We start from the raw sequence: 17,162 nt of genomic DNA, 5'->3' as shown, positions 1-17,162 counted from the left end.
CTCAGCACAGTAGACTCTACTGAGTAGACTGGTATGAAAAATTAATCGCTAGAAAACTTAGGGTGCATGTGCTGTCAATGAAATTAACAATGTCATCATAGGTGAAATAGTGATAAACAGTAAACAGATTATCATTGGTAATCTCAACTTGATTGTTTTTCTCACTTTCAAAGAAAATTTGTAGCCAAGAAAATAAATGAATCCACGTTATATTGTCTGAGAAACACTGATTGAGACATTGTATTATTTGCAGGACATTACATGTACATCGAGGCATCAGGCAGACGACCAGGTGACAAAGCTTGGTTACTGTCCCCACCCTCAGGATCATCTCCTACAACCATGTGTGTAGAATTCTGGTATAACATGTATGGAGCACAAACAGGAACTCTTAATGTCTATCTGAAGAGAAATGGAGCCAATGGAACACCTGTTTTCACCAAAAGTGGTAAATAATATTTATTTGATATTTTATAAAAGATTGTGAACAAAATGAAATGATAAAAATAAGTTTTCATATATACAAAAGAAGCACTGGAAAAGTGCAACAAAGAAATGTAAATGAAAATTTTAGGATATGGAAAACTAATTTGTTTTTGTATCAGAAACCTGCATGCTGTTTACATCACTCAATCAAGCATTGTTAAATGAACGCATAACAAAATGTTTAATTTTGTTTAAAGAGAAACTGATTCAATAACGTTTAAATTGTATAAAGCTTAAAAAATAATCTAGAGACATAGATTCATAGTAAAATATGTTATCAACAATAAGTGAAAATAACTATTTTATAATTTTTTGTTAATTGCATAGTGATAATTTGAACATTTGTATATTTTTAGGTAACCAAGGTAATAGATGGATTCGAGCACAATATAATGTTGCCCCAAATTCTGGTAACTTCCAGTTAGTGTTTGAAGGTCTAAGAGCTAATGGATACCAAGGAGACATAGCTATTGATGATGTCAAGGTCAATACTGGAAAATGTGGATCAGGAAACCTAGGTTGGTTCATTTTATGTACTATATTTGTATTTATGATTTCATATAGTTAATTTGGTAAACTTCTTTTGATGAAAGTTAAATGTTGTTGAAAATCTTAAAAGTAAAGAGTATGTAAATTGTGACAACATAAATTTATATAAAAAAATGTTGAAAAAGCTTTAGAATTGCAGGCTTGTGTTTAAAATATCAGATGAGGCTGGGAGAAGGCATCATTTAAAAAAAAATTCTCCAAAAATTATATCTGTGTATATTTTATTTGTACAAGAAATTACCAATCTCTAGACATTTCCAATTAGTTTCAATACAGGCATGTTTTGAGTGGAAAAGGGAGGATCTAGGAATCTATATATTTTTATTTTTATTTTGACTTAAGTTAAAACTTGTGCAAGGAATTGATGATAATTTTTTTGTTTATTGCCATTAACAGATGGTAGCTGTAACTTTGAGTTAGATTTATGTTCCTGGAGTAACTTACATGGAAGTGGAGATAACTTTGATTGGGTTAGAGGAACTGGTACCACTACATCTACTGGAACAGGACCGGCTGCAGATCATACCTATAATAACAGCACAGGTAAAAACTAACATCTATTAACCTTTACCAAATCTTTTCCTTTAAAACTGTAATGCCAGTTGCAATCAATCTTGGCTATAATAATTCTAATAATATTTAGTTTTAAAAAAAAACCTGGCAGCATTGCTGAAAATAAAAGCAAGGGTTTGACAAAGAGAAATTTTCTATCACCTTTTAAACTGATATATAAAATCTGTACGGGGCAAAAATGTTCCAAATTGTTTAAAAGACACTTTTAACAATTATTTCCCTGAAATGGCAAATATTTAAAAAAAAAAAATGCATTTTAAATTGGGTTCACTGCAAGGAAAATTTGGTTATTAAAATGGTTATGGTACGACTTAGTTTCTATGCTATAACTTATGAATTGTTCCACTGATGATTTTCAATATTGGTACTGTGGATTCATTTATTTTCGTGGGTATCAATTTTCGTGGATTGCTGAAAACTTGCATAATCGTGGATATTTGATTTCGTGGTTTTCCCAATCTCTGTATACAAAGCCTATTGAAATATGTTATTCGTTGAACCTTTGAATTCGTGGTTCACTTGTACCCACGAAATCCACGAAAATTGGTATTCCACGAATAATAATGAATCCACAGTATATTGTTTCTGATTACAGGATGTCAAGTTAGATATATCATGTTTCTCTTTCCCCATTCAGTGCTTTAGGTCAGCTCTTTTATAAGTGATCTTTCATCTTAGTCACAGTTAGGCTATAAGCATTAAACAAAATCTCTGACCTCAATAGAAGTTCAAGACTGCTTCTAACGTTAGTTTGAGTAAAATTCTGTTTAAGATTTCTATCATGTAACACCTGTGCATTGAAAAACACAGCTGCATGGAAGATCAACAAATTAAAAATTATGTATTGGGGTTAGAAATCTCACAATTTACAAAGAATGCATGTTTATAATATATTCCCCCCCCACATTTCTAGGTAAATATCTGTATGTGGAAAGTTCAACACCAAGACGCCCAGGTGATGTAGCAGTACTTCAGAGTGCCATGTTCCAACCTATGTCTCGTGTATGCTTTTCTTTCTGGTATCAAATGTATGGCAGTAATATTGGAACTCTCAGAGTCCTGCTACTCAAATCGAAAAACAATGCAACTGCAACAAACCTATGGGAGTTGTCTGGTACCCAGGGAAATCAATGGTATCAAGGAAAGGTACCAGTTTCAAGTGGAGATTCACAGTTTCAGGTAAACTCTTATCATGTATTTACTGTAATCTGTTAAAAATTGTATAAAATATATGAAATCACGATTATTGAATATTAATATCATGTTTAAAGGGGAATAATCCTTACATATTTATTGATTGTCTCCCATATTATGCATGCAATGACTGGTCAGTGTTCTATTGTGTTATGTAGTATTTTAATTTATTATTATTTCATATTGTTATAACAAAAATCATTGTAATCATTGTATAAAATTTTAAACCTGCAAGAGTCCATAATTGGATTAATAAAGTATTCTCATTTTTATACAGTAGATTCCGACCAATCGGATACCTAAAATGTCAGTCTAAAATATTCGATTATCCTATATATTCAAATAGACCATAAAATGAACATTAAACATATAGGGAAGGGTTTTGTGTTTTGAAATAATATAATACCATTTCATGAGGTTTTGAGTATGAATTAAAATGTCTTATTGGTCAATAGATATCCACTAACTTTTACCTGAACATAAATCATTTAGAAAATTTATAAAACTACAAGTAATAAAATATCAAGAAATCCCTAAAAATACCATTTTTATATTATATAAGAGATAAAACAAAATATATATGTGATTATTAAAATGAGTTAATTTTGAAATATTGTATTTCACAGCTGTTAATTGATGGAATTAGAGGAAATGGTTACCAAGGAGATATTGCAATTGATGACCTATCTGTTACCCAGGTGGGATGTGCACTCACACCAAGTCAAGCTGTACCAACTACTGCAGTGCCCTCTACCACCCAATCTGTCACATTTGGAGCTACACCACGTAGGGTTCTTTAAAAATATGTTCAAATGCGTTAATAAGATTTCTTACAAACTTTATAGTAACACTGTATAAAAGTAATCACACTACCTTTAAAAGAAATAATTATTTAAATTCATATATGTACATGCTGGACACAGTGCATGCAGTGTTGTCATGATATGCCAATAGTATGAGTTCAAATCCTGGCGAGGGAATAACAAATTAAACATTGTTGTGCAGATATTGAGAGTAATTTTGAAATACATATGCATATTATAATATAACTAAATAGTTAGATAAGAATTTTTTTAAGAAAATGTACAATTAGGGGAAAATATGTGACAAGGCTTTGACTTATAATTGAAGGATATTGAATTAAAGATATTTTCCTTTTTAGCATCTTACAACTGTAATTTTGACACTGATTTCTGTGGTTGGAGTCAGGATCACAAGACTGACAATTTTGATTGGATAAGGTATCGTGGATCTACCCAATCAGCTGGCACAGGTCCAGCCAGTGATCATACTTCTGGAAGTAAGTGTTTTCTAATATAATTTTATTTTAATTATGTGCAGTATTGAAATTCAAATTGCATAAGAATAGTCAAATATTGAAAGTGAAGCTGAGCTTTTCTTGACTGTGGAGACAATAGTTCTGTTGATAACGCTTCCAGGCTTGAGCTCCAACAGAAAAGTGCTAAGATTAGAAGTATAATAATACTTTATTATTACAATAATATTGTTCACTTTCAATTGAATGTTTTATACCAGTTACTGTCCTACTGTCTTACTTCATACAATATCTATATATTGTAAATTCATTTATTTTCAAGGGTTCAACTTTTTCGTTGATTAAGAAAAGATTGTATTTTTGTAGACACTAGGTTTCATTATTTATGCAAGAGTAAACTGACAAGACTATAGGAAATTAGGACTTTGTTTAACTCATAAATTGTTTGTTCACCTATCCCTTATGAAATTGATATTCCATGAAAAATACACAGTATATTAACTGACTGTTGATTCATTTTTAATCCAGGAAAACTAATTTTCTGGGTAAACATAATTCACATATTAGTTCTTAGCAAAATACTTATAAGTTTGTATGCAGATTTGTGAAAACCACACAATCAAATATCCATGTATAAAAGTTCTTTTTTCCTTTTGTAGCCAACAAAGGATATTACATATTTATTGAAACATCTGCACCTCGTAGACCAGGTGATAAGGCCCGTTTGATTAGTCCTATCATTGCTGGTAACTTCCCTCAGTGTGTCACATTCTACTACCACATGTATGGTATCCATGTCAATGCTTTGAATGTTTACCTATCTACTGGGGACAACAGTAACTTGACCTCACCTATCTGGTCCCGAAAAGGAACACAAGGGAATCAGTGGAAATTGGGAAAGTTCCAGATTGCTGGAGATGCAACCACACAGTCTGTTACAAACGTAAGTGAAAAATAGCATAAACATTGTTAAGGAAGTTATGCTTGAGTTTTTTGTAATTTTATTGAATATTTTCTCCTTGCAAATGATATTTTATTTGTTTTCATGATTTTATTGACACTTAAAATTATTTAACTTTTACTTCACTTAACATTTTTGCAACCCATTTCTGATGTTTTTACACTATATTTAATTGCAGGTTGTATTTGAGGGTGTTAGAGGAACTAGTTATAAAGGAGACATTGCCATTGATGATATGTCCTTGACATCTGGTAGTTGTGGTCAAGGTTTGTTATCTCCCTTTTATCTTCCTAATTTATTTTATAAACAAGTTTTATTTTGTATCAAATTGATAATGTTTATAGTAAAAATGTATGGTCATGTATTGAGATGATGAAATGAATTAGATTTAGATTTTCAAGTATAAGAATAAATAAAAGAGGAAATTATAAATACATTTTGTGATGTGATTATCTATGAATTTTCAGACCAAAGTTCAAGTTAATAACTGATAAATAAAGGCAACAGTAGTATACCACTGTTTGAAATTTAAAAATCAATTGTAAAAGAAACAAATCCAGGTTACAAACTAATACTGAGGGAAACACATCAAATATAAAAGTGTCTTTGGTATGTTCTTATAATTAAGTGTGATTTGAAGATGGCTAAGAAAATATTTGATTATTTTTTCTTTCTTTTAGTTACTCAAGCTCCTCAATCAACTCCATCCACTGTATCGTCACCTATCAACTGTAATTTTGAAAGCAACAAAATCTGTAACTACTTTCAAGATAAATCAGATAGATTTGATTGGACAAGGAGCACTGGATCTACCAGGTCTACAAATACTGGTCCATCTGCTGACCACTCTTATGGAACAAGACAAGGACATTACATGTACACGGAAGCTTCAGCTCCAAGAAGAAGATTGGATGCTGCAAAGTAAATATTTTTTATTAATTAACAGAAACAAAGATGTCTAATTGTTTTATATAGGGGATAATTTGACCTATGATTGAGAGATGAGAATTTGCCCAAAAACTTAATAATGTCCTTAATGGTGATAGTTCCTTGTCATCAGTTAATGTAAAAAAAAAATTTTAATAATTTTTTTATTAGCATTTTATACCTTTTTCAGTAAGTGCTGCCCAAAATTGATCGTTGTGAAGGAGAGGAGGCATTCAAATTAATAAATTGTGGTGATACAGTTTCCTTATGATTGTGTTTAAATTAAAAGTAATGTGAAAACATTATATGATGGTTGGTTAGAGTCTAAAATAAGGACCTCCAGTAAATTAATTCTGGAATTGTTTATAAAATTAAACCAGATTATTGTTCCATGGTATAAACATAATCTGATATAAAGCTCGACTGGACTTCTCTTGAACTGAATTTTTATGTGCATATTGTTATGTGTTTACTTTTCTACATTGGCTAGAGGTATAGGGGGAGGGTTGAGATCTCATAAACATGTTTAACCCCGCCACATTTTTGCGCCTGTCCCAAGTCAGGAGCCTCTGGCCTTTGTTAGTCTTGTATGATTTTTAATTTTAGTTTCTTGTGTATAATTCGGAGTTTAGTATGACATCCATTATCACTGTACTAGTATACATATTTTTTAAGGGGCCAGCTGAAGGACGCCTATGGGTGGGGAAGTTTTTCGCTACATTGAAGACCCATTTGTGGACATCGGCTGTTGTCTTCTCTATGGTCTGGTTGTTGTCGCTTTGACACATTCCCCATTTCCTTTCTCAAATTTATTTTGCTCTTTAGAAAGGTTATTATTTAATTTTTGGGTTTGCTCCTTTCATTCTTCAGTTTTGCAATGTAGATATATCTGCATCATGCTTACTGTAAAAAAAAAATCCCCAATATTTTTTAGAGTGAATAATAATTATTTTTATATTGTTATCTTATAGATGATATTTTTCAATTATAGACTATGGTCTCCAGTATTTCTGCCACAAAGTGGACAGTGTTTGTCTTTCTGGTACAACATGTATGGCCGTAACATGGGAACATTGAATGTGTATGCTAACAACAATGCTACAGGGAGACCACAGCTAGGAAGACCAATCTGGAGTCTGTCTGGTAACCATGGAAACAGATGGTACCAGCAATTTGCCCAGTTACCTTTGGGAAAACCCATTAATGTAAGCAATTTAAAGCCTAGTTAATGTAATTTTCTTGCTTAACTCTCTCCTGATTCTGTGGATTCGTTCATTTTCTTGGGAACCAGTTTTCAGCCTGTAATTCAGTGGTTGTCTTTTGTTGATGTGTTACATATTTGTTTTTTGTTCATTTCTATTAGTACTTAAATTAGGCCGTTAGTTTTTTACATTTGTCATTTTGGGGCCTTTTATAGCTGACTGTGCAGTATGGGCTTTGCTCATTGTTGAAGACCGTACGTTGACCTATAGTTGTTAATTTTTTTTGTCATTTGGTCTTTTGTGGAGAGTTGTCTCATTGGCAATCATACCACATCTTCCTTTTTATATTCAATGATTGAAATAATATTGTATTATTGTGGAGATTTACATTTTTAGTTTGGCCAAAGTTTGCAAATAAAGAAAGATATAATTTGTACTGATTAAACATTCATGTTTGTCTATTTATACCCACAAAATCTACAAAAAATTGGTTTCCCATAGATAATATTGAATCCACAAATGAGCCTTAACAAATCAATCCTATAGCGGAGCTAAGATTTTAATTGTAATAGACACCTAGTCAGTTAGTACAGGCTGAATTACTTTGAAATGTTCATGTAACATCATCATACAGGAGTTTTCAGATTACACAGTCTGTATGGATAAGTTCACATTCTGCATTACTTCTGAAGATTGATTGCATAATCTCTATTTGTAGTAATAGTACATTTGTAACAGTTTTTGATTTCTTATATATTAAATTTCATAGACTATGGTACATGAATTGTCTTTTTATTTTAGATTATATTTGAGGGAATAATTGGAAATGGTATAGCTAGTGACATGGCAATAGATGATATCCAACTGTCTACCAACTGTCCAAGTCCAGGTAACATTGTCATAAAAAGTCAAATCACAAAAAAACTGAACTTAAAGGAAAATTAATTTGGAAAGTCCATAATCACATGGCAAAATCAAATAACAAAACGCATCAAAAACGAATGGACAAGAACTGTCATATTCCTGACTTGGTACATGCATTTTCAAATGTAGAAAATGGGGGATAGAACCTGGTTTTATAGCTAGCTAAACCTCTCACTTGTATGACAGTCGCATCAAATTCCATTATATTGTCACCGATAAAGTTATAATTAGTAAAGGAATATGATGAGATAAGAAATGACAGGAATGACCAAAAGTTTTTGACAATACAACACAAACACCTGACTCCTTCCCAAAAAAGGTGCAAAAAAAATTGACAAGTAACATTAATCAACACATGTCATGTTTATTCAACCTTGCCTAGGCCTTTCTACAAGTCATTGAAAATATTCGCATTCAGGCATAGTTTTGGAATTTAAGTTGTGTTTTATCCTATGTGTTTTGTTGTTGTTTTGTTTGAAATTGGTACCTTTATAATGTTATTGTTACATTTTTTTGGTAAAGTGAACAATTTTTAATGAATTTTGTCATGGAATAATGAAGTTGATTCTTGGTGTCTCAGCTGTCATGATGCCTTCTTGTACACTTTACTTAAGAAGGTGTCATAAGAGTTGGAATACCTTTTGTCATAACAGTTAAAATCAATTTTGTCTTAACAGTAGGAATGTTTTGTGTCGGTGTTATAACAGTTGGAATATCTAGTGTCTGTTTCATAACAGTTGGAATATCAAGTGTCTGCTCATAACAGTTGGAATACATTGTGTCATAACAGATGGAAAACCTTGTATCAGAACAGTTAGAATAAATTTTGTCATAACAATTGGAATACCTTTTGTCTGTGTCATAACAGTTGTAATGCATTGTGTCTGTGTCATAACAGATGGAATACATTGTGTATGTGTCATAACAGTTGAAGTATTTGGTGTCTGTGTCATAACAGTTGGATTACATTGTGTCTGAACAGTTGGAGTATTTTGTGTCTGTGTCATAACAGTTGGATTACATTGTGTCTGAACAGTTGGAGTATTTTGTGTCTGTGTCATAACAGTTGGATTACATTGTGTCTGAACAGTTGGAGTATTTGGTGTCTGTGTCATAACAGTTGGAATACTTTTTGTCATAAATATGGAATAAATTTTGTCATAACATTTGGAATACCTTTTGTCTGTGTCATAACAGATGGAATGCATTGTGTATGTGTCATAACAGTTGGAATATTTTGTGTTTGTGTGTGTCATAACAGTTGGATTACATTGTGTCGTAACAGTTGGAATAAGATTTGGAGTACCTAGTGTGAGATCTTTTGTCATAACAGTATTCAAAGCTGTTGGAGAGGATTGTAATGAAAGTTTTTATTCCTTATTTTTATTGTCATACCGGAAAAAGTGATGACCTCCGAAAAAATATGACAAGGCTAAATACTGGCTTATAATATGTGATTTATTTGTACATTTCTATGGTTAGTTAGTCATTTGTTGGCTTAATTTACTATGATGAGTTTTGTTTTATATCTTTTTAAGTTAGCCATGTTCAAATGAGTTTGTTTGATTAGTTTATATTCTTTTATTTTTATGTCATTATGATATGTATGGCCAACAGTAGAAATATGGTTTAAACACATTAATTAATTTATTTGTAATATTTATATTTGTTTACAGGGGATTGTAACTTTGAGCGTGGACAATGTGGGTGGAGTAATTCCAAAACCGATAATTTTGATTGGATACTATTCAGTGGAGCTTATGGAGGGTCCAGACCACATCCAACAGGAGATCATACATATGGTGTAGGAAAAGGTTGGTAAAACTGTATAAATGTTTGATACACAAACTTATAGTGTATAAATGTTTGATACACAAACTTATAGTGTATAAACGTTTGATACACAAATTATAGTGTATAAATGTTTAATACACAAACTAATAGTGTACTTAGATATTGAAAGATGTGATATGAGTGCCAATGAGACAACTCACCATCCAAGTAACAATTTATAAAAGTAAACCATTATAGGTCAAGGTAAGGCCTTGAACACAAGGCCTTGGCTCATATCGAACAGCAAGCTATAATGGTCCCCAAAAATTACTAGTGCAAAACCTTTCAAACGTGAAGAACAACGGTCTAATCTATATAAAAAACCTTTGATAAACCACTGGATGTAAAACAAACAACAATCATTCAATACATTGACAAATCATCCATTTTTCTGAAGACATGTAATTTGAGGCAATATATAATATTTCAAATTTGATTTTATTCATTCTTCTTTGGAAGATAGCTTTATTTAGAGACTATGAAATGATGAATTTTCATAAATTCTGATGGAGAAAGGAAAAAATATAAGTAGTGCCTTTTTCAACATCAAAATTAGCAAACTTTTTAAAAATACACTACGTTTGATAGCAAATATGACAAATTGTATGATTGGTGATTCCTTGTCCATATTACTATGAATTTACTAAATGTGGTTTAATTTGAAAATGCTCTAGGTACATGCATTATATTTTCAGGAAAATACTTGTACAGTCAACTTTCTGGACAGGGACGAGGCAATAAAGCCCAATACATGTCACCTAACATGCAAGCCACAGGAGTAAATGGTCAATGTATGAAGTTCTGGTTCATGTTCTTTGGTAACTCAGCTGGTACCCTGACTGCTACTGCCACTACTGTAAGTCAGATAAAACTTTTCTTCTTCTGCACAAGTTTCATTAGCAGCTGTACAAATTTTACAGTAATATCAGAATGTGTTGCCCTCATCTATTGAGTTTATTTTGGAGAATTAGTGACAGATAATAAAAGTGAAACATTCACATGTTGCAGTAGAATATTGTAAACAGTATGAGTTTTGGATTTTTCTTACTTTAGCAATACACCTTATCGCTATTTGTCCGCAATTACTGGATATCACACAGGTTCCCGTAAAATTTTGACGTCATAAAACAAAATATCTGATGCCACAATGGAAAAGTGATTGTTGTATGCGTCAAAAGTTCAAGCGGCCGGGTCAGCCGGGATTAGTGATATTGTGTATAGCAGTACCTTGTACTTTCAGAAAACAAGGGAAAAGCACACTTTTAAGTTGAGCTTAAAGATGCAAAAATCTAGGTGTGGATCTAGGATTTTGAAAAAAAGGGAGGCCCTTGACAAGCCAATTTTTGAAGTGATACTTGTCAAAAGTATATACATTTTATCATATATGTAGCTTCATAAGGCCCCCATTGAATCTGCCTCTGTAACTCTTAGATTCTAAAGATCATCTTTTAGATATTTGAATGAATGTAGTAATTATGTACACTTCAAAACTGATTTTATTTTTTTTCAGGGTTCACTTTCAGTACCACTGTGGATTAGGTCATATTCTGACACCCCAGCCAAATGGCAATCAGGACAGTTTCCAATTATCAATGTAAATGGATCCTACCAGATAACCTTTACTCTCACTTCATCGGGAGCAACTAATAGTTATGTGGCTCTTGATGATATAACATTTACCACAGGAGGTTGTCAAGGTTAGTTTGAAATGAACAATGATAAGGAAGGTCAAGGTAATACAATTTGATAGCAAGGACAATTATCTGTATTGAAGGTCAAGGTTAATCAACCTTTAATAGCATATTAAATGTTAACGGTTTGGTGAGTATTTATTTATTCCTTGTGATAATTTATTTACTTTCACTGATAATACAACAGTTCAGTAGATTTTGGAAAAATATTATCTCATAAATTCTTTCCTGCTACAAAAAATTATATGGAGGTAATAAAATCAGGAATATGTAGATTATTTTTTATTAAGATAAGTCTAAATATATTAGTTTTTTTCATTTTTTAGTGATACCAATAGATGCTATGTCAGGAAGTACATTGCCACCAGTACCCACCGTAACAACAACAGTAGCACCGTCTTCTGGTTAGTTTATTATATTTTCATGTCCCACAATACTGTCTCTGATATAGAGCATTGCATATTGAATTGAAACTTAACTGCTGTTGAAGACTTTATTGTCGACTTTAATAACCTATTAGCTAATTTATTCATGAAATATTTGCCATTGGACTTCAAACAAATTCTGTGTTATAAGATGCTGATATTTACTATGCATGTTCTTTAAATACTTGTTCAATATAAACAAATGGATTAGTAAAATTTTTATTATGAAAATTTATATTTTGCTAGCACTTTTTCATCTTTTATTGTAAAAAATTATGTTTTTGTGGACTTTTTTTACAATCATCAATTAGTTTATCAGTAAATAGTTCTGGACTTATTTATTATGTTGATGTTTTTAAAGTTTTAAATTTTGTGTATGCATTGAACCTTTTGTTTTAGCACCATCCACATATGACTGTAACTTTGAGCAGGGTCTATGTAGCTGGTCCCAAGTGACTAATGGAGGGGACCAGTTTGATTGGACACGTTTCCATGGTAGCACTGGTACTGCTGGTACAGGACCTGTTACTGATCACACGACAGGCACTTGTAAGTTATTGCCTCAGAAAATACAGTTGCTTATTACAAATATGAATTAAGGTGGATCAGCAGATATAATTTTCTTATATTTTTCCAAAATGTTGATTTTACCATGTTTTTTTTAATATAATAAAAATAGAATTTTGCAGCCAAGATTTTTTGGTTATTATTCACATTAAATGGTTTTAAGAAAAGATTATCATTAAAATACTTATGTTGGTCCTTTTGACTAAATTTTCTACTTGCACACAATAAAATAAAGCAACTATATTAGTAAAATATTCTGTAGATAAATTATTATTCTTTGAATACTGATTTGCATAGATTTTGTGGGTACAGAGAAACCTTAAGTTGAATTTGAATTTTCTGCAGAAATCTCTGCAGATTTTGGCAAAACCACTAACTCATGACAAATATCCATAAAAATGTTTTCTTCAGTCCTTGAAAATTGGTACAAACTTAAATAAATGTATCCACAATGCAATATATAATACATTTTTTAACAGCTGCTGGATATTATATCTATATTGAGACATCTAATCCACGCAGACCCAATGACAAAGCTCAGATTGTCAGTGCAAATATTGTAACCAAGACAACAAAATGTCTGACATTCTGGTACCACATGTATGGCTCAAATGTCAAAGCACTGAATGTATACCTAAGATTTGCCACAACAGTAGGAAAACCAATTTGGACACATACTGGTACCCTTAGTAACAAATGGTACCAAAGCCAGGTAGATATCCAAGGAAACGCAACATATGAGATAATGTTTGAAGGTGTCCGTGGAACTAGCTACAAGGGAGACATTGCTGTTGATGACATCACTGTTAGGGAAGGATCATGTGCAGGTTTGAAACTTTTCTATTTTTTTTTGTTTCTATTAAGACTGTTTAAGATACAATCAAATTTTTTCTTAATAACAATTATCTAAAACTTATATTTCCAAATCAGTTCTCAGATACTTATATGTCATAAATTACAGAAAAGTTAAATACTACTGTATAAATGTCAGTAATATTACCATATGATTATTATCTTAATTCTTATAGCAATGAGAAGAAATTAGTATCTAAAAGGAATAATATTTACGGTATTAACAGCACCAGATGGGTCTTTCCACAATAAATGTCTCTTCAGTGATGCTAGGGGTCAAAATATTTGAAATTACAAAGCTTATTAAAGAAGAGCTTATAAACCAAAACTGATGAAAAGATATAAGTTGGGGAAGGAATCAGATTTTTGTGTGAGGTAGATATATCGAAAATATAAAAGAATTCAACTATAAAAAATTCAAAGAAATACGCCACTACAATATTTTTACTGACAATTTTCATCATTTTCCTGCTATATGTTATAATAATAATACTTGCTCAAAAATTTGTCTTCAAGTTACGATGCTTTTCATATTTTTACAATTTTAGGTACAATCAATGGAGTATGTACATTTGAAGATACTCAATTGTGTGGTTATACTCAGGCTACAAATGATGATTTTAATTGGTCAAGAAAGAATGGAAGAACAGCATCAAGCAGTACAGGACCATCAAATGACCATACCTATGGAACATCAGCAGGTCAGTTTATATCTTACTTGGAAGCTATAAAATTGATATTGAAGACTTTATGCATTTTCAAATTAGTGCATGTGCATAATCATGATTTTTTTTACATTTAGTGAAATAGATAACACAACTTGGACTTTTTTTACAGGGAAAAAAATATATTTTTCGGGAAAAAAGGGTTTTAAGATAACATTTTTAAAAATAGCTAAATGATTAATTTATGAATTCTATGAAGGAATAATTAAATTATAAGTCTGGTACCTTTGATAACTATTTAGCTCAACAAAGTAAAAATGTTTTTTAAAGGATTTATTTTCTACCTTCAATTACAGGATATTATGTATACATCGAAACATCTTCACCAAGAAGGTCAGGCCAAAAGGCCCGTTTGATTAGTGGTACCAACCCAACAACTTCAGGGGTGTGTTTGACTTTCTGGTACCATATGTACGGGAGAACAATGGGAACATTAAATGTGTATTCCATGATAGGTGGAGCATTAGGTACACCTATCTGGTCAAAGATTGGAAACCAAGCTAATAAATGGCAGAATGCTCAAGTAACCGTCACATCACAAGGATCCTGGCAGGTGAGGTTTATCTTTCAGTCTAGATAACTATTTCTCCTTGGTATGCTCATGTTATAATTTGATTTCTTTTGAAAATCTTAATTCCTTGAATTATTTATCCTCATTTAACGTAAGACTTTGAGGAATAGCAATTTAAAGTGCTGTATTTTTGCTTTGTGTTTATTTTTGCTATGTGTTTGTTGAGGTCCATGTTTGGATTTTGTGTCATGAATAGATAAACCGTATCCTTTCTTTTCCATTTTATTAATACTAAAAAATTGTAGTAAATAAATATCTAAAAAGAATTACTTATTTGATAAGAGATGTTTCAATTGATTTTGTTCTCCTATTGTAGGTTGTCTTTGAAGGAGTTATAGGAAATCCAGTGTATAGTGATATTGGTATTGATGATGTCCAGATTACCCAGGGTGCATGTGGTAATCCTGGTGACTGTGATTTTGAAAAGGACACTTGTAATTGGGTAAACACAAACTCAGGTGACCAGTTTGATTGGCTGAGACAGAAAGGACAAACTTCCAGTACCAGAACAGGACCAAATTATGACCACACTATAGGTTCTTTGTTAGGTAAGGATGGTAATTTATACTACAAGTGGGTTCCCTGGTTGCCAAGTGGTCTAAGTAGTTGAACTACTATTTCACTAGCTTGTCAACTCTCAGGTTGCAAGTTTAAATCCAGCACGAGGCAGGTCAGCTTTACAATCGAAGGTCCATGGGGCTTTCCTGCTTTCTCCACCAGTAAGAACTGACCAAATAGATAGAAAAATAGTGTTGAAAGTGGCATTAAACACTAAGAAAAAATCAATCAATTATACTACAATTTACTTTTTTATTGCTCTTGCCACAGAAGCCACTGAAGGGAGATTTATTTCTGATTATGTTCCTCATTCAAGACATACCTCTGTGTTAACAGATTATTATGATATAGTTTTCTTTAATCATTAGTAATTTTCTAGACGTTAATAAATTTACAAATTGCCTTAAACTTTAGGCCTAAAATAAAATATTTTTTGTTTCCCCAATCCTGACTGACCCTGCAAAAATGGTCCAACACACAAAATTTTATTGTTCAAACTAAGTCAAATATTATTTTATTCATTTCTGATTTTCAGGCTTGTCAGATCAACCGATATTGTTCCAGCTTTTTGGAAAAATTAAAATTATTTCCCAACCTACCTACCCACACCTGGCTTGGCAGGGTCAGGATTGGGGAAACAAACAATATATTAATTTAGGCCTTATAGATAAAATTACATAACCATTTTAGCAAATTAAGCTGCATATGTAATGCATACTTTGTACCTAGTTATGATATTTAAAGTTGGATAGTATTTAAACTCACTGAACCATGACTTCAAATAAAACATATCCTTACTTTGTAGGACACTACATGTACATTGAGTCCTCAGCACCAAGAGTGAAGGGAGACAAGGCATGGCTGATCAGTGCCAGTTTCCCGTTCTCCCAGAATGCAGCTTGTATGCAGTTTTGGTATCACATGAGTGGAAATGGAGTTGGTACGCTACACATTTTTGTTTACATGTTAATTATTTAGAACAAATATAATTATACCTTTGTATTTCATAGAAAGTTATGTAACAGTTCACATGATATAATTAATCATTCTGAAATCCAAACATATAAGATAAAATTATATGAATGGATGACAGACAATCATAATTTAGTTTTATAAGGCACCATTACGTAAACAACATTTTTTTGCATTAAATTTTGTTTATCATTTTGAGCAAAAAAACAGTCAACCAAAATTTTTTTTCTTATTTGACTGTAGCATTTTTTGTGTGTCTAAGATTTTCTTTATTTTATATATGCATTGTTGGTGAATATTTCAAAAGTGGCTTGCAATCTCTATATAGTTTCTGAAATAGCCCAAATTTATGGTAAAAAACTTTCTCTTTTGTTCCAGGAGCTTTGAATGTGTATGTTAATGATAGTGCCTCCAGAACATGGCTATGGACATTATCTGGTAACCAAGGAACACAGTGGGTTCAAGGTCAAGTGCCCATCCCTGCACAAACATCAGCATATCAGGTAACTTTATCTTTAAAAGAAATTAAGTCTGATCTTTCCGCTCACATTATCTGTATATGTTTTTTATTATTTGATATAGGAAAATATGTCAATGAATTAATCATTTCAAGAAGTAACGATTTGATTTCTTATTTCTGAGGTTCTTTGCAGAACTGTTTGTAGGATAGACATATTTACATATTGACTGCTTTAAATTCTGGTATTTTAGAGAGTAAAGTGACTAATACCGTATAGCAGGTTATTTTCGCGGGGTGTAAATTTTCACTTATTTTTGCGGATAGAATGAAATTGCCAAAATCAATTCCAACAATTTAAAAGGACACATGCAAAGGTATTGATAAAAGTTTTAAATAGGCCAAAATAATAACTGCCA

General features: G+C 31.8%; 1 protein-coding gene across 1 annotated transcript in view; it reads left to right on the top strand.

Annotated features, from left to right (window-relative positions):
• Positions 1 to 17,162, top strand: part of LOC139481064 (MAM and LDL-receptor class A domain-containing protein 2-like) — a 147,618-nt gene that overhangs the window by 47,937 nt on the left and 82,519 nt on the right. The window contains exons 55-76 of the mRNA XM_071264134.1: positions 254 to 448; positions 843 to 1,004; positions 1,432 to 1,578; positions 2,522 to 2,787; positions 3,429 to 3,588; positions 3,965 to 4,102; positions 4,738 to 5,021; positions 5,218 to 5,305; positions 5,720 to 5,960; positions 6,958 to 7,171; positions 7,970 to 8,057; positions 9,769 to 9,906; positions 10,621 to 10,781; positions 11,436 to 11,622; positions 11,943 to 12,020; positions 12,441 to 12,590; positions 13,088 to 13,435; positions 14,009 to 14,161; positions 14,482 to 14,738; positions 15,073 to 15,304; positions 16,120 to 16,254; positions 16,665 to 16,789. Coding sequence (XP_071120235.1) covers positions 254 to 448; positions 843 to 1,004; positions 1,432 to 1,578; positions 2,522 to 2,787; positions 3,429 to 3,588; positions 3,965 to 4,102; positions 4,738 to 5,021; positions 5,218 to 5,305; positions 5,720 to 5,960; positions 6,958 to 7,171; positions 7,970 to 8,057; positions 9,769 to 9,906; positions 10,621 to 10,781; positions 11,436 to 11,622; positions 11,943 to 12,020; positions 12,441 to 12,590; positions 13,088 to 13,435; positions 14,009 to 14,161; positions 14,482 to 14,738; positions 15,073 to 15,304; positions 16,120 to 16,254; positions 16,665 to 16,789 — 3,947 coding nt within the window. The remainder of the gene's footprint in view (positions 1 to 253; positions 449 to 842; positions 1,005 to 1,431; positions 1,579 to 2,521; positions 2,788 to 3,428; positions 3,589 to 3,964; positions 4,103 to 4,737; positions 5,022 to 5,217; positions 5,306 to 5,719; positions 5,961 to 6,957; positions 7,172 to 7,969; positions 8,058 to 9,768; positions 9,907 to 10,620; positions 10,782 to 11,435; positions 11,623 to 11,942; positions 12,021 to 12,440; positions 12,591 to 13,087; positions 13,436 to 14,008; positions 14,162 to 14,481; positions 14,739 to 15,072; positions 15,305 to 16,119; positions 16,255 to 16,664; positions 16,790 to 17,162) is intronic.

The sequence above is a fragment of the Mytilus edulis genome, chromosome 7 (genome assembly GCF_963676685.1).
Source record: "Mytilus edulis chromosome 7, xbMytEdul2.2, whole genome shotgun sequence".
Taxonomy (NCBI): Eukaryota; Metazoa; Mollusca; class Bivalvia; order Mytilida; family Mytilidae; genus Mytilus; species Mytilus edulis.
This window is presented reverse-complemented; position numbering and strand designations above follow the sequence as displayed.